We start from the raw sequence: 24,322 nt of genomic DNA on the forward strand, positions 1-24,322 counted from the left end.
ACAATATCAGAGCATACCCACAACTCAACTGTTAGCATTCTAGATGCCACTCGTAGCTGGATCTTCCTCACCTAAAATATCCACAAATCGCACGGTGAGAAAAGAAAACATCTATATATATAACACATAAGAAAACACAGCATATTATCTCATGGTAACTTAATATTCATAAATATTTCAACATATCGTATTTCAATCAATCATGCATCGTCATCACATCATAATTCTCAATCACACCAATCATCACAAATCTTGCACTTCACACTATGCCAAGGTCACGCTACCCATTTAACAATCTCATGCCGTGCTCACCCCTGATATAACACTGTGCCAAGGTCACGTTATCCCTATTCCAGGGCCGTGCTCACCCTTGACATGTTAACCAAGGTCACGATACCCACGTAACAATCCAGAGCCGTGCTCACCCCTGATATAACACTGTGCCAAGGTCACGTTACCCCTAATCTAGGGCCGTGCTCACCCCTGACATGTTAACCAAGGTCACGATACTCATGTAACAATCCAGAGTCGTGCTCACCCCTGATATAACACTGTGCCAAGGTCACGTTACCCCTAACCTAGGGCCGTGCTCACCCCTGACATGTTAACCAAGGTCACGATACTCGTGTAACAATCTCGGGCCGTGCTCACCCCTGGTCATAGGTGTGAAGAACCACAATCACATCTCATTCACATCCACATTCACATCCACATCCACATCCACATCCACATCCACATCCACATCCACATCCACATTCACATCCACATCCACATCCACATCCACATCCACATCCACATCCACATCCACATCTCAATTCCACAATACACACACAATCCACACAAAATGGTGATTCACATACCCCTCAAGTAATTCATCATCTAGATCATCAAATAATATAACAATAACATTCATAAACTAATATAACAAACAAAAGAATTATCAATTTAATATAATTTTAACGTAAACAGTAAAATCCCCAACTGTTCCAAAACCTAAATATATATAGAATCACATAAGATAATTAATTCTTCAAACAGAAATAATTATAAAATTATTCATAACCCTAAGGGCTCTTCCTCTACCCAATTCCCTCATGTAACTCTACATATAAATAATCTCCTTTTTCCCCGTACCTGGATAAATAGGAACTCGGGCAAAACCTCCTCCTCTTTTTCCTTAAACAAGGATCGGAACTAAAACTGGGGCAGAACTTCATCATCTGAGTTCCTCTTGGTCTTCAGAGAGAAGAAGAGGAACGAAAGAGAGAACAGAAGAGAAGAGAGAGTGAGAATGAGAGGTGTGTAGAAATGAGAGGATTTGAGGCCTATTTATAGGATTTTTCGCCCACCTACCACTACGGCCCGTTCCAAAATCGGAACGGCCCGTTCTGGGCCCTTCAAACCTACGTAAATTTTTCAACTGGAACGGCCCGTTCCCAAACCAGAACGCCCGTTCTCAACCCCAGCAGAACGACCCGTTCTGCAGGGACGGAGCCAGGATTTCAATACTGGGGGGCCGAGAATTGGAATGATCAAATGAGGCGCTACATTTTTTTTAAAAAAAAAAAATTCCAAAGTGATACCACATAGCAGGCCGTACCAGAAGTCCAAAAGTTGAATAAAAAAATAAATTTGGGTTATTCATTTAATTATACATATGAGTTTATATTAAAAATAGGGGGTGCCATATAGTAATATATATGTATATAAAAAAAAAATTAAAATTGTTGGGGGGGCCGTGGCACCCGTAGGTCCCCCCTTGGCTCCGTCCTTGCTTCCAGAACGGCCCGTTCTCCAAACCAGAACAGCCCGTTCTCCCATTAGAACGGCCTGTTCTGCTTCTACAATTTTGGCCATACTCACTATTCTAGAACGGCCCGTTTCAAAATTGAAACGGCCCGTTCTGGGCCACGAATTGGGCCAAAGGCCCACAAAAAATGGGCTGTTACATTTTTGCTTAGATTCCATGAGTTATATGTGTAATAGGAGGATAATTTCACTCGGTCCCACGGTAAGCACCAAATGTTTATACCAAATTCTACAAGTGCTCTAATGGTAGGGGTGACGTCCTTATTGCTCTTATCACCAACAATGGGGACATCTGTAAAGGCACTCCGACCCTTAAGTTAGAGGGAAGTCTAAGGTAAGAGTAGAGTTAGGTTAGAATGATACTTGATTCCTAATATATAAGTGGTTGATATTGTCCTTTGATTTTTATATTATCTCGCATGATATGTTGGGGATATATCCCTATGATTGAACGGGATCTTTGATGATAATGGAGATATTATCTATGATATGTTTCCCTTTAGTGTGTTGCAAGGCTTCGAGAGATACAGTGTAGGAATTACTCCTTGATTATCGCGTAAATTGCCTTCCAACTTTAATGTGGCGAGCTAATGAGATTGCTTGACTAGACTAAGTTTATCGTGAGCTCAATTTAGCGTGTTGAAGTTTAGAGGTACACCTTTATACATAGTATAAATAATAATAATAAAATAGAAAAATACATTGTGTCTTTGTTGAAAAAGAAACAAAATAAATGAATACCTCATAAAATTATAGAGATAAAAAAATAATTCAACCAAACAATAATGTAATTTTTATGATTTTTATAAACATATCTTAATTAGTTATTGCTTCTATGTTTTGGAGGAATAGAACATGACAAATCATGTTATCAAATTAAGTAACAAAATTTTTATATTTATTGATTTTAAATATAAATAAATTTAACTAATTTCACTTTATTTAATATTGTCATTTCCAAAATATCCCTTCATTTAATTGAGATTGTATTTTCAATGTCGTCTCTTTTTATTCTTGATACTCCTTCTAGACCTATATAAGCAAAAATAATTAATTTCATATAGATTAGAAAAGTTCATTAAATCCATTTAATTTTCACAATTTCACATAAAATACACATCACATATCCTAAAATATCTTTAACTACACTTATTTATTACTATAAGATATTCCTGGATTAAGAACATTAAATAAGGTTGACTTGACTAAAATTTGCTTATATTTTATTCCAAGACTTTTAAGCATTCGTTTTTGCTTATATATAGGTAAAAGTTGAAATAAGTTAGATCAGATCAAATTTTGAATATATAGGTCAAACTTATTCTATGAAATTAAAGCCTAAATTTGACCTATTATATATCATAGGCTCTTTTATAAGTCTAACTTGAGATCTTTAAATGTTTAGTTTGACTTAACATATTAGCCTATTTTACATCAATGCATCAACAACATTTTTAAGGTTTAAATAAATTAATAGTTATATTTTTAAATAGACGTGCAATTCTTTGTTTAATTTACTTGATAAAAAAATTACTTTATTATTATTATTAAAATTTAGAGTTCAAAATAAAAAATTAATTAAGAGATAACTCATGCAAATTCATGTACACTAATGTACAATCACGCACAACTTGTAATGAAAATAATCTTATTAAAAAAAATTTCTAAATATTTCTTATTTTATATTTGAAGTATTTTAAATAACGAACTATAAAGATGAAGAACAAAAATAAAAATGCAAGTACTAAAGTTTTTTTTTCTTTCAATATCTTGATTTTGTACGAACAAATAATATAAAACATTAAATGTAGAGGAAACGTAAAAATTATTGATAATTTAATTTTTGTATTATAAATTTATTTATTTAATTGTATTGTTGATAATGTTATATATATATATATATATATATATATATATATATACTTTTTATTATATAATAGATAAATAAGTTCACCTATCAAGTCTAAGTGACTTTTTTACAAGTCTAAGTCTATCCGTTGTTTATAAATAGACTTTTTTAAAATTTTAAGTATAAATTTTTTTATTAATAAGTTAGATTTTAAATAAGTCAAGTCTTAGGTCCCTATTTAAGATTTGACTTATTCTCATTTCTATATATAGCTTTAGAAAGAGTATCAAGTTTTAAGAAAAGATGATTTTGAAAATAAGTTATTTTTTTTAATGAAATTAACAAATTAATTGATATAAATAACTTTTCTTAATTAATGTAAAATATTTTTTTTTTTGCTTAAATTCTAAAGACATGTTTAGTGAGCATGTTATTTGTCTTTTAAAAAAAAATTAAATTATAACAAAACACAACTAAATGTAAGGTAGAGCCAACCAATAACATATGATAATGTGGCATGGAAGAGATGGGTCATGGGAGCATATTTGCATGTAATTGAAAATAACATAGATGTTTGAGGCAAGACTCGTATATATTTAAATGTAAACGAGAATAGGCTCTGCAAAATTAAAATTAATTTGCATAGAATTTTAAAAAAAATACATAATTTATTCTTCGCTGATTTTTAATATTATTTGATAAAATATAATTGTTATATTTAATTATGAATAAACATAACAACAATTATAATGATTAGCAGGAAAAAGGCACTCCGTGCCTATATTGTATTAAAATAAATAAATAAGAAAAAAATGAGAAGTTACTCATAAAAAGGTAATTATTAAAAAATAAATAAAAGATAAAATGATCTATAAAAAGTAGAAACCAAAAATAATTATTGAAAGTGCTATCTTCTTTATATATTAGTATAGATAGTATAGATATATAATTTATTAACATATTTGACGTATTTGACGATATATATATATATATATATATATATATATATATATATATATATATATATATATATATATATATTTAAATAAATAATTTAAAATAATAATAATTATTATTATCATAATATTATGATAAATAAGTTAAAATTATTAATTTATTTTTATATAAAACATAATTAAATATAATAAATTTTAAAATACTAGTTTTTTTCATCAAATTTTAAATTTTATTTGACTTAAAAAAATTAATAATTTCTTTTATCTTTTTTGTTTCTCAATCATATTCTCTTTTTTTTTTCTCTCCTTTTCTCTTGTTATTCTCACTTCTCTCTCTCTTTTTCTTTATCTCATTTTCTCTCTTTCTTTCTCTATTTTTTTTATCTTTCTCATTTGTTTCTTCTTTTTCTTTTTTCTTTCTTCTTCTTTTCATATATTTTTTTTTCTCTTTTTCTCTCGTCTTTCTTGTTTCTCTTTGTGACACCCTTACTACCCCAACACATATATAATATAATTTAATTAAGAAGAATAAACTTTCAAAGGGTTCGTGAAAGGGTTCACATAAAACTTCAAAACTGTTCTTTCTTCAATATAAGAAAATGACTGAAAAATAAAACTTGAAAGGTAAAATTTAAGAGTTTACAATTTTAAAATCATTTATTACAATACCAAATCCATTTAAATATTCTGTTCTAGAAATCCTCTGCCCCGATGTCACACTATCAGAGAATTCCCATAATTTAACTGTTGGCGTTCTAGATGTCACTCGTAGCCGGATCTTCTTCACCTAAAATATCCACAGTTTATACGGTGAGAAAAGAAAATATCTATATGCAAAGTACATACAAACACATCACAATATAATCTCATCATAATTCATTATTTAATAATATATATATATATATATATATATATATATATATATATATATCAATCATTCATCATCTTCACATCTCAATTCACATTTAACATATCTCATTTCACATACATATCTCAATCCATCATAATCCACACCAATTATACAATTTACAACATCATTTCCATATCCATAATTCATGTCAATCTTACAATTAACAATATCATTTCCACATCCATAATTCACACCAATCTTACAATTAATACTATGCCAAGACCTCGCCACATCTGACACAAGTGATACAGGTTAATTGCCTCCCACACCAAACCAGGGTCACGCCCTCCCTGTAGCATCACTTACCCAGGGGCCGTGCCATCCTTAGTCATTAAGGAGTACGCTCGTCCCTAAAGCATCACCTACCCAGGGTTCGTATCATCCCTGATCATCCGGGAGTACGCTCGTCCCTGAAACATCAACTACCAGGGTTCGTATCATCCTTGATCCTTTAGTGTGAGGAACCACAATCAAATTACAATCCATATAGTCTCTTGCAATTAACCCTATGCCAAGGCTGCCATAATCGACATAAGTGGTGTGTGTTAACTGTCTTACTCATCTCACACCATGCTAGGGTCACGCCCTCCCTGTAGCACCACTTACCCAAGGGTCGTGCCATCCCTAGTCATTGATGTGAGGCACCACAATCACAATCATAATCACATCCATACAACATCTCATCTCATAATTCAAATTCACATCACGTACACAATTCCACCTCACATACACAACAGATAAGCCCAACAAAATAAGGGTTTACACACCCCTCAAGTAATTCACATCAAGATCATTCATTCTTATCAATCAATACAATAATAACATTCATAAATTAATATTATAAACAATGGAATTATCAATTTCATATAACTTTAACATAAACAATAAAACCCCCAATTCTTTCAAAACCTAACTCACAGGCACTTTTCTACAATTTCGTTCTCCCTCTCAGATCATCATTCTTACAAATTAAATATATATTTCTAATCCTCAACACATACAGAATCTAATGGTATCATTAATTCCTCAAACAGAAATATTTCAATTTTTCCAAAACCTAGCCTACAGACACTTTTCTATAATTTCGTTCTCTCTCCCAGAGCATCATTTTTACAAATAAATCATATATTCATAATCCTAAATTCATACAGAATCAAATAAGACCAATAATTCTCCAAACAGAAATAATTATAAAATTGTTCATAATCCTAAAGGATTCTTCCTCTATCCAATTCTCTCATGTAACTCTACATATAAATAATTCCTTTTTTCCCCCGTACCTGGATAAACAGCAGTTGAAACTACAACAAGGATCTCTTGGTCTCCTCCTCTAAGTGCCCCATGGTCTTCAGAGAGAAGAAGAGGGGAAGAAGAAAGAACAGAAGAGAATAGGAAGAGAAAATGAGAGATGTGAGAAAATGAGAGGTAAGGCCTCCTATTTATAAGAATCTGCCTCAGCTAATCCGGAACGGCCCGTTCCAAAAGTGGAACGGCCGTTCTGGACCCTCCAAAACCAAGCAAAAATCTCAACTGGAACGGCCCGTTCCAAAACCCAGCAGAACGGCCCGTTCTCCAAACCAGAACGACCCGTTCTCCAACCGGAACGGCCCGTTCTCAACTACATTTTTTAGGAAAATTCTTTATTCCGGAACGGCCCGTTTCACTTTCGAAACGGCCCGTTCCAGGCAACGAATTGGGCCCACGGCCTCGCGAAAATTTGGGCTGTTACACTCTTCCTCTCTCTTTTTCTTCTCTATCTCTTTTCTCTTTTTCTTTTTAATCATCTTTCTAATTAATCTCTTCTTTCCCTCTTACCTTTTTTTAATCTATGAATTGATATATAATTTATCAATATTTTTTTTTAATTATTAAATATTTAAAATGATTTTGTAATTAAATATTATATATCATTAAAAAATTTAAATTATTAAAATTTATCTCTTTATTTTTAATAAAATTTAATATTGAGATATAAAATTTTAAAATATATATTAAAAAGACTTTGCAAGTCATGGTAATGACTATCAAAATAAAAATAAAATTTTAAATTTACATCATGCATCCTTAAGAAATGTGACTAAGAGGATATTTAGTATTTTTAAATTAGACTTTACAATTTTTAAATTGAAATCGCTACTTTTACTTAAAAAATAAGTTGAACTTGTATTAACATGTAGCACTATATAACTTTGCAAAGAATGTCGTTCAGATGAATTTTGAATTGAATTAGTGAATAAATCTTCATCTTCAATATTACTAGTTAATAAAGACTATAATTTTAAACATATTGTTTAGATTCAATTGCATGAAAGAGAATATGTCAATACATGAAAAACTAGTATAATTTTATATATGTGAAGAAATATTAGTTATGAGGATATTAAAGTCAATTATTTGTATAAAGACAATTATTTGTATAAAGACAGTTATTTGTCAAAAAATAGAAAAATTGTGTTGATTTTATTTTTCTTTATTATTTATATTGTTTTTTTATTTAATCTTATAATATTACAAATCCATGTTTTCCTGTAAAATCAATAAAATTTTAAAATCTTGTAATATAAATCCATCAAAATTCATTAAAATCTAACTTACAAATTCTTGATTAACATCTAAGTTTTAAAAGTCTTTTAAAAATTCTAAAGTCATGACATTCTTACAAAGTTTTTAAAATTCATTAAATTTCACAAAAAAATTTATGCTCAAATTATCTTTCGAAATCTCAACTCAATACACCCCTAAGAGAGAAAAAAGAGAAAGAAATAGTAAAAATAAAAGAAAAAAAAATCATGTAAAATTTCAAAAAAATTTGTGAGATTGTTTGATTAGTGAATTATACTATCTTTAAAAATTCAGTATTCAAAATAAACTATCAAAAACTTTATATTTTTAAATAATAATAGGTTTTGTAAGTAAAAAATTGAATACTATTAGATTTTGATACACTCCTAAAAAATCTTAATTATTTTAATTAAATATTATTAAATTTTAATATTTTTTTTAAAAAAATTAATTATCTTGATTAAATATTACACAATTTTTTTATATTAAAAATCTTAAATAATATTACAAGATTTTTTGATAATAATTTTTAAAAAATTTATTTATTGAAATCTTAATCCAATGAATTTTTTACATAAATAATATTTAAAAAAAAAATTACAAAAGTAACATCTGTGCAACATTATTTACCCAACCAGAACCAATCATTGTTCATGCTCAGAATTCGGTTCCCCGGGAATCGAATTCTGAGTTGTTTTAATTTTTTTTTTTTTTTTGCGTTTGTGGCCCAGTGTGTGCAAGTTTTGGAAGTGGAACGAGCCGTTCCGGAAGCAGAACGGCCCGTTCTACTTAAACACTTAGAGTGCTTTTTTTTTTTTTAAATTGGAACGACCCATTCTAATTTTAAAAAAAGCACTATAAGTGTTTAAGCAGAACGGGTCGTTCTGCTTCCGGAACGGCCCATTCCACTTTCAGAATTCGCCCAAAATGAGCCACAAACGCAAAAAAAAAAAAAAAATTAAAAACAACTCAGAATTCGGTTCCCGGGAACCGAATTCTAAGTTGTTAAAAAAAAACAAAAATTTTGAAGTTCAGAATTCGGTTCCTGGGAAACTGAATTCTGAGCATGAACAATGATCGATTCTAGTTGGGTAAATAATGTTGTACAGATGTTATTTTGGTAATTTTTTTTTAAAAAAAATTTATTTACGTAAAAAATTCTAATCCAATTCCCTTTTAAATATTCTATCCAATTTTCAAATAAAGTACAAAGGATGAAAGTAGGAACTTCCAATGAGCGAAAGACAGCACATCAGACCATGTGATTGCAACTTGTGAGAGACGCACAAAACCAGAAAAGAAGCGGAATAAAAAATACAAAATAGAAACACAAAAAACACATGTTCCATTAAAATAAAGTCGGCAACGATCGCTGATTGGCCACTTACAGGGCACAGGAATCTTCATAGCTTTTCTCGGAGAGTGGAAATTTCCCTGACTCGTTTCCCCAAATTTTTACCCTTTCGCAAATCCTTCTCTTCCCTGTTTCCATCTCTTGTTTTCTCCTAACAATGGCCGGTGGCGTCACTGTCAAGTCCGAGGTCTTAGGTCTAGAATCTTCTCCTCCTGAAGGACTTTCTTCCAACACCGAGGATGTCTCACCCAACAAGTACGTTTCTACCGGCTCCCATCAAACTCCTTCCTTTTTAATTTATTATTTTCTGCAATTTTGGATGATGAATAAAACTGTGGTGTGTCTTAATTAAACTGTTTCCGTTTGTGTGAGACTAGAAAGTGGACCCTTATGCTTTTGGGTTTGGTGAAAATTAAAAGTATGTTGTGTTGGTTGAAAAGAGTTTTGTTTGGTGCTTGAGATTTATAGCCGTTAAGAGTTTTAATTGTGTTTGTCTCATGGGGATTTATGGGGTGACTGATTTGGGTAGTGATTTTTTCCTTTGCGAGAATGAAATTGTGGGAAATGGGGGAGGAAGATATTTTCTAGGGCTCATCAACCTTGCCTTGTTTGTTTACCTTACGAGGTGGGATCTGCTGCATGCATAAATCAATTGACAGTTTGACACCATTTGACTCTAACGAAGCTAATTTTTCATAAGATAATTCTGCAATTGGTTTCAATTAGAGTTTGTTTGTATACAAAAGTGTTTTTTTTTTTTTTTTTCAAGTTTCTCTACGTGAAAAAACTCTCAAGAACTCTTGTAAGCTTGTAGCCAAAAAAGCTATTAATGGTTTCTAGTTTTCTTTGATCCACTTTACTCATCGGAACATCTGTTCCTCTCACATAACCAAACGTCCAAGCCACCCACTTGAACCAAGTTTCTAGCTTCTTCTCCTTAGTTGGTGTTGTTTTATTTTTCTACCAAATGAATTCATTTCTAGAATCCCAGTCTTACCATTTCTTGTTTATCCACTCATTTACCTCGAAACTGTTATTTTCACTGCACTTGTTATTGTCATTTTTTGTGCTCTATCCGGAACATTTCTGCCTTCTAAAGCATGAGTACTCCAAAAGTTATGTCATACAAGTAGCGGAACTCCGGAAGTACTTATGGGTACTATTTGGTTACTTATCAAACCCATACCCCTACTAATATATAAAAGTATGCCCGTAAGTGAAAAATAAAAGATTTAATTAGCTTTTTACTCCCAATAGTTTCATAAAATTTAACTTTTATATATCAATTTTGATCACTTTTAGTTCTTAATGTCTATTTTTATAGAGACTAAAAGGTAAAATTTATATAACTTTAAGGATTAAAAAGAAATAAAAATTGTATGTTTAAGGATTAAAATAAAATATTTTAAATTATAGGGATTAAAATATAAAGTTCATAAAACTAAGGGACCAAAAGGATAATTAAACTTGAATAACATAAACATATATTTTCCCTTTGATCATACTTGCTATCATTGATGTTGTTGTTATGTGTCCTTGCTTGTGTATGACATAAGAGACTCTTTGTTCTTGACATCCTAAATCTATCCCTGTGAATACTAATTTTAGCCCATTCCAAATCAGTCATTGTGGATCATTGGAGATGAATGAGATTCATTTTAAGGATTGACCTTCTTGAAGTTGCTACTCTTTCTCTTGATGAACAAAACTTAGAGGTGATTCTTTTCATAATATTAATTAATGAAAAGAAATAATGAGATTGAAAAAGTTAAAGTGTGATATCATGGTCATACTTAGTTGTTATAATATTAATTGTTGATCATTTACATGCTGTAGTTTTTTTTATGAATTATTTTTGTTGTTTGCAAAAAAGGCATTAAGTTACTATCTCTTGGATGTTCTGTGTCTAGTTAGTGCATTCAAATACTTAGGTTAAAAAGGTGTGGCTCAAAGTCGACTCTTGATGTGAACCTATAATAGGAAAATATTTTGTTACTCTTGAATTAGTTCACACACAAGTGTTTTCCCCATTCTATCAATTATTGTTTGAGTTGAATACATGTACATGCGATATGAACACTTCTCTCTTCTTCACTGTAGCCTTCTATAAGACATCTTATAGCACACTATCATAAGCGTTTTCATGATCAACGCAAACCCTTTGTTAGTTTTCCTGTCTTCACATCTTTCCATCAAACCTCCCATTAGGTATGTATTCTCCATGGGTCGACATTCCTGGAAAAAGACAAATTGGTTCTGTTATTTGCAGGTCCTTTGCCCTAATTTCTCCTCAATTACTCTTTCCAACAGTAAAGTTTATGACACCTGTAGTTGGGTGATCGCCGTGGCAATAGTGGGGCAATCAATGATTGTGGTAGTAGTGGGTGGTGGGGGTGATATAAATGACAGCAATAATGGTGATGAGCCTAATTTTGGAATGAACATAGAAATTATACGGTATTTTAAAGTATTCCTAAATTATCCTTAAAACATTCTCAGGATTCTGGAAACATCAACCTAATGTCTCCTTATTTCAAAGGAGATGAGTTAGTGACTATTCTATTGTGCACCAGTGAGGCAAGGACTCATTTTAAAGTCATTGCGTTTGGTTTACTTTAGATAAAAAAGCTTTAATGCATTTATTTTCTCACTTGGATAATGAATGGATCCATTTGGAAAGAGAGAATTCTACTTCGGATGAAATTCAATGCATATTTTTTCTTAAATCTACGCCTTTGACATGATGTCGTCTCAATTTACCAACTTCTTAATGATCTAAGGCCTGAGGGTCTTTGCTTGACAAATATGGTACATGACGGCCCCTGTCAAACTCTATGAAAAGGAATACTGCTTACTAGAGTACAAAATATAAACCCATATTCTAGATTCACCAAAAAATATAACCAAACAAACTTCAATTTTTTAAATATCAAAAGATAGGAAGCGATTGGGATTTAACCTCTTTTATAACTTGATGATATCGAATAATAAATATTTGGTATAATTATGGAAATAATGGAAAAGAAGATTTCGTTTGCATCATATAGAGTACGTGGAAGATTTTCTTTGTGCAGTTATTGACAATGATCAAAAGATCAAAATCGAAACAAGTGGTAATATTATATAGTATAGGGATGTAACTGATTGTACATGTGTTGAAATCTTATAATTTGATCATTAGTATAGGCCTCAAATTATTTCCCTGAAGATATGTTCCTCAAATTATCTCCCTGTTCCTTCTTGTACAGAGTCAAATTATTGGTTGTCACATAACAATGTTATGATGCCCGGCAGAATATACCCTTTGTGTAAACTTGAACATAGAAAAAACTTTCAATGCATAAATTGATGAAACTCATGTGCTCCCTTACATTTCTTTACGTGGAATATCAAGGCTTCTATGTGCATCACCCTTTTTATGTGTGGTACTTGGCTTCAAGGGCATTGACTGATGGATCACAATTTACATCTGATTGTTATTAATTTTTGTTTGTGTTTGGTTTTTGAAAATAATTAATCATAACAGGCGTTATTTATGCAACATTATTAATGGTTTTTCACTTTCCATATTGACCAAGGATTTTTCTGGAGTGAGGGAATTCTAAATTGATGAAGGAAATCGTACTAATTTCATTGCAGTATTTTGGTGTGTTTTAAAGGGTCAATAATCACCTAAAGAACTAAATTTTGCATTCATGTTAAGTTGATACATATTTTGGCCCCTGGTGGGATAAAGGCTATTGTTATTGTTGTCGTAAGCAACAATTAAAGATACCTGCTTAAGTTCGTATTTGTATTAGCTTATTTTATGAGAAAAAAAAACCTTTTTTTGTTTTGGTAGCTTCTTGAAGGACCTTTGAAAAATGACCATTTCCCTTGTGAAAAAGCTAAACAAGCATATACTTATACTAAGCTGTTTAGAGTTCAACTAAAAAATAATTCTTAACCCATTTCTTAATACTACAAAATATCACTTAAAAACTTTAGAAAATATGAGAGGAAATTTATCAGGACTAAAGCATTGGTGGTTCTAGAAAGTTCAATTTACAATTTCCATCGAGTTCATGCTAACCTATGTTTTCACGCGTGTTTGGCTGTATATTTATTTATTATCTCTTTTAGGTCATCTGGACTCAATGCAGTGATTCCTAGTTCAAACCAGCTTACCATCTTCTATAATGGGAGTGTTTGTGTCTATGATGGAATCCCTGCAGAAAAGGTATGCCCCTTGCTGCACTTATACATCATGAATGAATCCTGCAGCTGCTGTGCCTGAATCCACCCTCTTAACTTTACATGTTAAGATGCAATCCTAATCACACATCGTTTTATTTACTAACAGGTGCATGAAATAATGCTTATTGCTGCTGCTGCTGCCAAGTCTACTGAAATGAAGAAGATTGCGGCGCAATCTACCCTCATTTCACCCGTTCCCTCAAGGCCTTCTTCTCCACATGGAATCACTAATAATATTGCTTCCTCACAGAATACTTCCATCTGCAGGCTGCAAGATGGTAATTTTCCAACTATGATGCTATATTAGAGATGATAGCCTCGAATAATTGTCTTCTTTATCATTTACCACATAGTAATTGCACTGTCTGCTATTTTAATGTTACAAACATTTAATTCTCTTGTGGCTTTTGCATTATACTTCTCTTCAGAATTTCCAATAGCACGCAGACATTCACTTCAAAGGTTTCTTGAGAAGCGGCGAGACAGGTATTTTCTGCCTGCCATGTTTTACGGGGTATCTAATATCTTTTCAGTTTAGTGTAATGAGATTATTTATCGTATCATTTATATACCTAATTATTTGCATAATGTAACGTGTAGTATTTTATATATAATCTATTGGTATATTAGACAGATTTTTAGAAAGATTCTTAGGGATATCACTTATGTATATATTCATATATTTGAATCCAATTGATTATGTACAAATATATCATATATCTTGCATAAAGATAGACAAATAATTAGAATATAATTTATGACAAATAATCTCATTATAGAGCCTTCAATTTTTAAGAATGGTTTTGTTATTTGTATAATTTGTTTTTGTTAAAGGCTGGGTAGCAAAGCTCCTTATCCATCCTCATCAACTACAAAAGTGGCTGACAACATAGAGAACAACTTCTGTGCTGACAATGCACCAGAATTGAATTCCTTGATTCGATCAGAGGAGGAATTTCAGCCAACTGTTTCTGCCTCTGGAGCGTAGCTATGTTTGTTCTATTTTATGTGGTGTGATAGTGTGGAAGACCATGAGTGTGCATGTAGTAGAATCACAGAAACTGATATAATTGTATTAGGTTCTGAAGTCTGTAACTGTGTTTTTTATATGTAAAATAGCTACTGAACCAGAAATGGTCTGTAACAGTGTGACTTGAATGTTGCGTGTATCTGTGCGCGTCTAGGAAGTATGCTTTTGTGTTCTGATCACACTATATTACTGTTTTATCTGTATGTGACTATGTGAACAACTGATTATTCATTGGGCTGATGTTCCAACTTCTATCCTTATGACATCTTTGAGGTTTTAATCCTAGATAAAATTGAGCAGAAGTTGTCCACAGTTCTAGAGCTGTGGATAAGGAAGTTATTTGTTGGAGGCTTACGCTCTATCCTGTTTAGTTTTTATTAAATTAGATTAGAATTTTTAGAAGAAAAAATCACATATTTGTTTTTAGACAACTTTTGCTCAAATTATTTCTTTTTAACATCTTTGATAAGTAAACCATTATGAAAATTAATTTTGTATATATGATATATAAGGTATAAAAAGTTTAAGTGGTTCAGTACGTAAGTTCGCATGAGGTATAATTTGTAATATGCAAATAACTACCATTTCATTTAAACTAGGTGGATCCAGCCAATGTCAGCGCCATAGGTAACACTGCAATGACTTGGGGAATCTGTGACTAATTTATTTTATTTTGGTTGCAAGTTCCTGTTTCCCTGATGATGCTGAGCTCAGTTGTTATTTTTGACGCACAGGGAAACTGTTTACAAAAGTGAAGTCCCCTTTGGAAATTACAAGTTATATATCCAATTAATGCATTTTGGGGCATATCTCATCTAATCTAAACAGATGAATTCAGTTTCTAATATGCTGTGACGGCATAATTAAAAGTTACATGTAGCAAAATCAATGCCAAATCCTTGTGAAACATTAATCCAACGAGCAACTCTAACATTCTCCTTATTATTAATTTAAATTTATTAAAATTCACAAATTTGTGTTTTGCATCTTATTTAACAAGTTTCTCTCATGACTTAGTAGTAAAATTTACCTAAATTTATGATTTTCAACTAGTAATAAAGTATTAAAAAAAATTGTTAGCACTAGCATTTTTAATAAAACTCTATTCACACCGACACATTTAATATGCTTCCTTGTCCAAGTGTCTCTTGTTCCAAATAAATCAACCAAACACTTGCGAATGCAGTTTTGGCAGTCCAAACGGGAGCAGATATGCAAGATTCAAGCTAAGATCGTTCAGCTTGTGAGTGTGCTGCTGGTAATCGAAATGTCCTAGTGGTTTCTGGCACCACAGTTATGCATTAACAACAAAATAGGTCATGGTAATAAACGCGACCATATATTGCCAATCCGAGGATGATGATCTTGTGAAGGAAAGTATAGCAGATTGGGTTGAATATGGCTCTCGGACTATTCCATCAAAGTGTTCAGCTGTATTTTGATGATAATTCCCCTGGAGAGACAACATTTTATGTGATTCTTCATGTCTCAACTCTCTAGGCCATTTTAGCATAAATGGACAAAGGGGGGTTCTGGGAATTCATATATACACTACTGACTAATCTGAGCGATAACCTGAATTTCAAATTACATGTATTCTATAACAGTATAGCAGTAGCTTGAAATGAATCACTCTCCTTAGTCCTTCCTGCTTTGGCTTGTTATAGTGTTCGTCTAACACTAGTGATGGTAAGAGTTGAACACAATATAATCACAGCTTACATTTTAAGGATGATTAGAGGAAAACAGTCTTCAACTAAGAAGAATTTGATAGATGAATAGGAGCCACTGGATCATAACAAAGTCACTGGAAATAACGAAATGCAATTACAAAAAATTGTTGAAGCCTCAGGTTACATATTTAAACATGAAATACAAAGGAAAGAGAATACTTGGTTTAGAAATCTAGGCCATGTTCACGAGCTGCTTCAGCAAGTGCTTGAACACGGCCATGGTAAGGGTATCCACCTCGATCAAAGGCCACCTTTGTGATCCCCTTCTCCAAACAAGACTTGGCAATGATCTCACCTATCCTCTTTGCTACTTCCTGAAACCAAATAAATTTAAAGTATCAGAACCACCATCCAGTAAGCCAAAAAGATTTGGCAAGAAAACATTTTAAGCAAAGGGGATGAGTGCATTGCAAGTTTGCAACCATTGAAAACAATGTATATGATACTGAATTAGACATTTCTATGACCAAAATAAAAAAGGAATCTGAAGGGCACAACTGTTTTGGTACAGATATCAATTATGTTTTGAAGATTATTAGCTTAATTGAATTTTCCGGTAGATTGAGGAGTATCATTTTTTTATGAAACCTTGTAAAATCCACTGTTGGGTAGCCACTTCGGTTTGATTCATTTTGCATCCTGGTTTAGTATACATTATTAGCAGTTTAGCACAACTGAGAAAATTAAAGAAAGTCTATAAACCCCGATGGTCAGTTAAAAATGTAATTTACTTATAATATATCAGTTATTAACACTGAAAGTCGAGAAGAACTTCGAGCCTCGGTTTCTTTCCCCTGTGAGTATATATACTATATAGTGTTGTGAATCAAATAAAAACAAAACAACTAAATTGGCTTGTAGAAAGCACATCATAATCAGAGGTAATTATTTCAAGTTAAGCGAGAATCCACTGCCAAGAAACTCACTACCTGACTAATGGTGAGGTTGGCAATGGAGCCGTCAACTGCAGTCTGCAGCAACTGGTGTAGCTGACTTAACAATGATTACTATGAAAAACATATGTATATTTATATTCAAGGAACCCAAAGATTCCTTCTTCTTCATGAATTTTTGGTTTCCCTTCGTATTCCCCACTCAATAGGCAGGGGATGTATCTCCTAGAATACAGTAAGACACCCAACAATATTTTTAACTGTACAGTTGCTACACTATGAAACTCAAAATTTACATCCAAGAAAAATGTTGTATCTAGTAGTAAAGGGTAGTAAGTATACTGATAAACAGAGATATAAAGTAAAATGATAACAGCAGTGGTGTCTAATGACAACATGCAGTTGTAATACACCATTCTTTCAGATCCACACCATCCCCACCTGAAGGTGAGGGCAGCAAACATTGTCTTTCAAACTGCATATTGTTTCCTCTCTTGAATTGAGTTTCTAATAACTAATTTCTTTCCCACAAATTAGTGTTTAAGGGTTAAGATGTTTTTCATCCCTATGAAATTACCAATGGTTGGATTTTGTCCGACTTTTAAAACCCCACTTTTCGTCCTTGCATTTTCTAAATATCCAAACTTTCATCCCTCGGTCTAACTCTGTCAAGTTACTACACAAATACCTTGTGATTTTTCTAACTGGCTCCTAGTTATAGCACACACAGATTTTCCCCCTTGTCAGACAATTAATCAAGTAGTTGTACAATAACTTAACAGAGTTAGACCAAGGAACAAATTTGGATATTTACACTTCAGTACTGTTAATTCTATTCTCCAATCATAATTGAAGTTTTACCTCAATAAAACATGTTGACAAGTAATGAAATCTATCATTAACCATATTATCAAGATAAAACTTCAATTCGGATCAGAGAACAACATCAACAACACCTATATTACCGCATATAAGTTTCCTCCTATTTCAAAACGCTAACTGTCAGGCAAAAACCAAAATTTCATCAATTCTTTCAATAAGGAAAGGGGAAATTAATCCCCTTACAATTGGCGAACACATTCAGCATTGCTATTCAAACAACAGGAGTCCAATCTGGGTGCATATGCAACGAATCCACAACAGCATGGAAGACAAGAAACATGAATTGAAGCGTGTCTAAAGAACTGACCAATGTAGGGCCAGAAGTGTAGTTGAACTCTTGAGCCACGGCCTTGTGCATGGTGGAAGCGGAAGCAAGCGTGCACATCTTGGAGTCATCAATGACCTGCACGGAGAGATGCTTGTTGGAGCGGAACACCGACAACCTCGGCCTCTCCGGTGTCCCTTCAACCTGAGACAGCAACAGAGTGGCGTCAACGCGCGTTGGGGAAAATAAGGAAAGAGAAGCGAATGAGTGAGTGAGTGAGTGAGTGAGTGAGTAACCTTCTTTCTGATGCGAGTGTGGCGAGCGGTTCTGTCTTCCCTGCGGGTCCTGGTTTTGGCTTCAATGGCGAAAGGAAAGGGGAGAGAGGGTTTGGGATTTGGCGGTGAAATTGCGAATGAAGAATGAAGGAAGGAGAGCGAAGAAGAAGCTAACATTGTTTACAACTTCACACAAACAACCGTTTCTTCGGATTATCCTCACCTTATCCTTCTATGTTCTATCTCTACTCCTCAGTAATCACTATAGCTTTGCCTTTTCAGGGCGTCTACCTCTTTTTTTTTTTTTTTTTCTTTTTTTTTCAATAAATATCGTCTACCATGTTCACAACTAATGAATATCCTCCAGCAAATATATTTTAAACATATCAATCGGTGATTGAATTGTTAATCACACATGTTTGAATCATATATAATTATATCATACTTTTTTTAAAAAAACATATTTTTTTTGATAAATAATTGGTAAAAATATACTTTTCGTTTCTTATATTATTTATTAAATTTAATTTAATCTTATTTTAATTAATTGAATCAATTTAATCTTACATTTTTAAAATATATCTAAATATTTGATTTTTCGTCTTTTCCATTTAAATACTTAGTGAATGTGATACGTGTCATGTTATCATGTATATGATATAATACATGACATGACATGTGGCATGATTGCATGACACGTGTCATCATGACAATATGACATGTGTCACGGCAACGTGACACGTATCACATCTGTTATATATTTAAACGGAAAGGATAAAAAATTAAACATTGAGATACATTTTAAAGATGTAAGTCTAAATTGATTCAAATAATTAACGTGAGACTAAATTAACGCTAATAAATAATATAAGAGACGAAAAATATATTTTTACCTAAATAATTTTATTATTTAATTATGTTTTTATTACAATCATAAAACTATTTCACACTAATGAGAAGGTTTGGTGAAATTATAGGCAAATCTCTTATTTCTTTTATTCTTACATTTTACCACTTTTTAATTATTTTAAAATATAGCATTGATGTATTTACACATTATATTTATCTTTTTAATTATTTGAAAAAAAATTGCATATTGTATCCTGTAAAAGATATTGATGAAAATTTTAATAAAGAAAGGGATTCCGTGTAAACAATCAAATTGAAAGAAAAAAAAACTAATTTTTCTTAATTGAATTAGATCAATTTTTTCATTAATTCAGATTGTATATAATCATAAAAGTATTTTATACATTGATTTGAATTAATGAAACGAAGTATTGAACGGAATAACTCAAGGTAAACTTACTCTTAGAGTAAATGGATTCCCCTCTTAGTAAAAATCCAATCCTCTCAATCTTTTTTAGGAAATAATAGCAAACTTGTAAATGATTAGATTAGATGTCTTAAGTGTGGCCATGAACACTAGGTTAAAGACTATCATTTCAAAGGACTTATCTATTTCAAGTATGAAAAACTTGGTCATGTATTCTTTGAATTTGGACAGCCAAAAGCACATTTTACTCCTACTACAACCAAGTTGAGGCCTGCTACAACAATAAAAGTTTATTCCATGATTGGATTGGAAGCCACTCAAAACAATGATTTAATTTAGGGTATGCATTTCATGAGAGGTAAAACCTTGAATGTACTATATGATTCAGACACAACGCATTCTTTTACCTCCAATGATTGTGTAAAATATGTTTAATTTTTAGTTTATTTTCTACCTACTAGTTTTAATTGTTTTAACTCCATAAATAAATATGTGATTACCAACAATGTTTATTTAGATTGTTCTTGTGATACCTTCTACACTAGAATAATTGAATAAAGAATTTAATATAAAGTGATTTTAATATGAAAAGTATGCATAATATAAAATTTCTCAATTAACAATTCATAGTAAAAGGATTCACAAATATCTCAACAAACTCTCTAAATTAAGGGAAAACATAACTAACAATGTATAAGTTTAGAACACAAATCACTTGCTAGCAAATGCTTATCATAAAATGTTGGGTATCAGAAAGAATGAGCGGAATGCGGAAGCACCGGATCAAGTTAATTAGAGATAGAGAGAAGTAAGTAGAGAGACAAGAAAAATAAATACACACCAAGTTTACGTGGAAACTCCAAAGACGGAGAAAAAACCACGGGCGATCAAGAGCAAGATAATTCCACTATGTAGAAATAGGAGAGTACAAGAAGTTCTCTAATATCATGAGAACAAAGAGATAATCTCTCAAATATAGACTAAAAATACTCTCTTGAATCTTTCCTCTCTATGTATGATTTTTCTCAAGTGTGTAGATTGCTGAATCAATTGCAATTTGCTCCAAATGCTTGATGCCTTATATAGGCATTGAGAAGAAGCGTATGCACCCAGAATAAGGAAACCTGGAACAAAACAAGGAGCAAAAAAGAGGAAACCATGCATAGAATCATGGCCTAAAATCAAGGAAACGTGTTTTCCTTAAAACAGGAAATATGGAAGAAATTTGTGCCATAACTTTACAATCTCCACCTTGGCTCAAATTTAATAAGTTGCTCATCGCCAGATAAAGCCCCAGAGGGGCAATCATTTGTTGTAGAGACCAACCAAGCCCAAACAATGCTGAAACTTGGCATTCGGAAGTGGCTTAGTAAGCATATCTGCTGGATTCTCAGATGTATGTACCTTTTGTAGTAGAACTTCACCAATAGTAACAATATCTCGGATAAAGTGATGTTTAACATCTATGTGTTTGGTCTTGTCGTGGTAACGACTATTCTTAGTCAAATGAATGGCACTCTGACTATCACAAAATACAGTAAGAACATCTTGTGTGAGACCAAGTTCTTTGACCAAACCTCGGATCCAGAGAGCCTCTTTCACACCCTCTGTTGCTGAAACATATTCTGCTTCTGTTGTAGATAATGCTGCAATAGATTGAAGTGAAGCTTTCCAACTGATAGCAGAATTACAGAGAGTAAAAATGTAGCCAGAAAGAGATCTTCTTCTATCAAGATCACCACCATAATCCGAATCAACAAAACCTGCAACATTATTAGTTGTAGCTTTGTTTCTGTCAAACACCAAGCCAATATTACTAGTACCTTTAAGATACCGAAAAATCCATTTTACAGCACTCCAGTGATCCTTTCCAGGATTATGCTTGTATCGGCTCACCATGCTAACAGCATATGCTAAATCAGGTCTAGTGCACACCATAGCATACATTAAACTGCCAACTGCACTAGCATATGGAACGTGTGACAAACGCTCCATCTCTTCTTTTGTTTGTGGGCAAAGGTCTGAAGATAACTTGAAATGTGCAGCAAGTGGAGTAGAAACAGGTTTACAATTATTCATATTAAATCTGTCAAGTAATCTCTCAATATATTTTTGTTGAGATAAGAATAATTTACCAACTTGTCGATCTCTATGAATCTCCATGCCAAGAATTTTCTTAGCTGCACCTAATTCCTTCATCTCAAACTCATTATTGAGTTGAGCTTTCAATTTGTTGATCAAAGACTTGTCACGTGATGCAATCAACATATCATCAACATAAAGTAACAAGTATATGAAAGTTCCATCAGGAAATTGTTGAAAATAAATACAATCATCATATTTACTCCTGGAATAACCTTGCCCAATCATAAAGGAATCAAATTTTTTATACCATTGTCTGGGTGCTTGCTTGAGGCCATATAAAGATTTCTTTAATTGACAAACAAGATGCTCCTTACTAGGAACAACAAATCCCTCAGGCTGATCCATATAAATTTCTTCTTCCAGCTCTCCATGTAGAAAAGCTGTCTTTACATCAAGTTGCTCTAATTCTAAATCAAACAGAGCAACAAAAGCAAGCAAAATACGAATGGAAGTATGACGAACAACAGGTGAGAAAATCTCATTAAAGTCAATACCTTCCTTTTGATAAAAGCCTTTAACGACTAATCGCGCCTTGCATCTAGGATCTTCAACCCCTGGAATGCCATCTTTCTTCTTATAGATCCATTTACACCTTAGAGGTCGTTTGCCTTTGGGGAGCTTTGTCAAATTCCAAGTGTTGTTCTTGTGAAGACTTTCAATTTCTTCATTCATAGCCACTAGCCACTTAGCAGAATCAACACAAGAAACAGCTTCACTATAGCTGGCAGGTTCAACATCATCATTTACCTCTTGTGCAATTGACAATGCATAAGCAGTCAAATTGTCATCAGTGTATCTAGCTGGCAATTTTATCTGTCTTCTTGTCCTATCTCGTGCAATATTATATTCTTCCTGTTGCTGAATAGGATGATCATCACCATGATCATCAATGCTAGACTCAGTGGTAGAGGAAGATGGAACATCAACATTAGGAGCTACAGATTTTAACTCTAACTCCACCTTCTCGCTAGTACCTTGCAGATTATTAGTACTGGAAGAAGACACAGATGATTGTTTTCCAGAAGATAATAATGCATCCTCATTAAAAGTCACATCTCTACTAAGAATTAATTTTCGTGACTTAAACTCAGAACACCATAAACGATAACCTTTAGATTCAGATGCATAACCAAGAAATATGCACTTAATAGCTCTAGGAGCTAATTTTCCATCATTAACATGTGCATATGCAGGACATCCAAAAATTCTTAAATTAGAATAATCAATAGGATTACCTGACCAAATTTCTTCTGGAATCTTGAAATTAAGTGAAGAGTGTGGAGATCGGTTGATCAAGTAGCAAGCTGTAGATGCTGCCTCGACCCACAACTCACGTTGATGCCATAACCCAGCATTTGAGAGCATACAACGAGCTCTCTCAAGGATAGTTCTGTTTAAACGTTCTGCAACACCATTCTGTTGGGGTTTACCTGGAATGGTTTTGTGTCTAGCAATACCATGATTTGCGCAGAACTCATTAAAGTCACCTTCACAGAACTCCAATCCATTATCCGTTCTGAGCTTCTTGACTTTCTTTCCTGTCTGAGTTTCAACAAGAATTTTCCACTTCTTAAAAGTGGGGAATGTTTCATTTTTGTGCCTTAGAAAATAGACCCAGACTTTACGAGAAAAATCATCAATAATAGTCATCATATAACGGCATCCTCCATAAGATGGAACTTTAGAAGGACCCCAAAGATCAGAATGAATGTAATCAAGGGTACCTTTTGTGCGGTGAGTTGCAGTGGAGAAGCTAACTCTTTTCTGCTTCCCAAAGACACAATGTTCACAAAACTCCAACTTACCGATGCCTTGATTACCAAGGAGACCTTGCTTGCTCAGAAGGTGCATGCCTTTTTCACTCATATGGCCCAGGCGCATGTGCCATAATTTGGTGGCATCTTTATCAGACATAGAAGATGAGACAGCTGCTGATCCTGTCACTATAGATCCTTGCAAGATATACAAACTACCAATACGGTTAGCTTTTAATAAAACAATAGCACCTTTTGATACCTTTAGAACTCCACCTTCAGCTGAATACTTGCACCCAAGAGACTCTAGGGTGCCAAGAGAAATTAGATTTCGCTTCAAGTCAGGAATAAAGCGAACATTGGAAAGAGTCTTGATAGTGCCATCATGAGTCT

The 24,322-nt window shown here is 32.8% G+C and overlaps 2 protein-coding genes across 3 annotated transcripts; one reads left to right on the forward strand and one right to left on the reverse strand.

Annotated features, from left to right (window-relative positions):
* Positions 1 to 9,435: 9,435 nt before the first annotated feature.
* On the forward strand, positions 9,436 to 14,937 carry LOC109808158 (protein TIFY 3). The gene is made up of 5 exons (XM_020371032.3): positions 9,436 to 9,695; positions 13,563 to 13,659; positions 13,783 to 13,954; positions 14,105 to 14,162; positions 14,511 to 14,937. The coding sequence occupies exons 1-5, from the start codon at positions 9,598 to 9,600 to the stop codon at positions 14,662 to 14,664; spliced, it is 579 nt and encodes a 192-aa protein (XP_020226621.1). The 5' UTR covers positions 9,436 to 9,597; the 3' UTR covers positions 14,665 to 14,937.
* Positions 14,938 to 16,457: 1,520 nt separating this feature from the next.
* On the reverse strand, positions 16,458 to 19,041 carry LOC109808520 (large ribosomal subunit protein uL18c). Of its 2 annotated transcripts, XM_020371557.3 has the most exons (4): positions 18,776 to 19,041; positions 18,522 to 18,683; positions 16,599 to 16,753; positions 16,458 to 16,513 (listed from the first exon to the last, which is right to left on the reverse strand). In XM_020371557.3, exons 1-3 carry the CDS (start codon positions 18,929 to 18,931, stop codon positions 16,604 to 16,606), a joined length of 468 nt encoding a protein of 155 aa, XP_020227146.1. In that variant the 5' UTR covers positions 18,932 to 19,041; the 3' UTR covers positions 16,458 to 16,513; positions 16,599 to 16,603. The 2 variants fall into 2 exon arrangements, with proteins under 2 accessions (XP_020227146.1, XP_020227145.1); XM_020371556.3 differs by having other exon boundaries at positions 16,458 to 16,753; positions 18,776 to 19,039.
* Positions 19,042 to 24,322: the final 5,281 nt, after the last annotated feature.

Source organism: Cajanus cajan, chromosome 1 (assembly GCF_000230855.2).
Source record: "Cajanus cajan strain Asha chromosome 1, NIPB_CcT2T_4, whole genome shotgun sequence".
Lineage (NCBI taxonomy): Eukaryota > Viridiplantae > Streptophyta > Magnoliopsida > Fabales > Fabaceae > Cajanus > Cajanus cajan.

Excerpts from the sequence above, each read along its gene's own strand:
- LOC109808158 (XM_020371032.3), top strand. The coding sequence starts at position 9,598 with ATGGCCGGTGGCGTCACTGTCAAGTCCGAGGTCTTAGGTCTAGAATCT. Across the intron at positions 13,660-13,782 it reads ATGGAATCCCTGCAGAAAAG|GTGCATGAAATAATGCTTAT; the intron begins GTATGCCCCTTG and ends ATTTACTAACAG. Across the intron at positions 13,955-14,104 it reads CATCTGCAGGCTGCAAGATG|AATTTCCAATAGCACGCAGA; the intron begins GTAATTTTCCAA and ends ACTTCTCTTCAG.
- LOC109808520 (XM_020371557.3), bottom strand. The coding sequence starts at position 18,931 with ATGTTAGCTTCTTCTTCGCTCTCCTTCCTTCATTCTTCATTCGCAATT. Across the intron at positions 18,684-18,775 it reads ACACTCGCATCAGAAAGAAG|GTTGAAGGGACACCGGAGAG; the intron begins GTTACTCACTCA and ends TTGCTGTCTCAG. Across the intron at positions 16,754-18,521 it reads ACACTTCTGGCCCTACATTG|GAAGTAGCAAAGAGGATAGG; the intron begins GTCAGTTCTTTA and ends ATTTGGTTTCAG.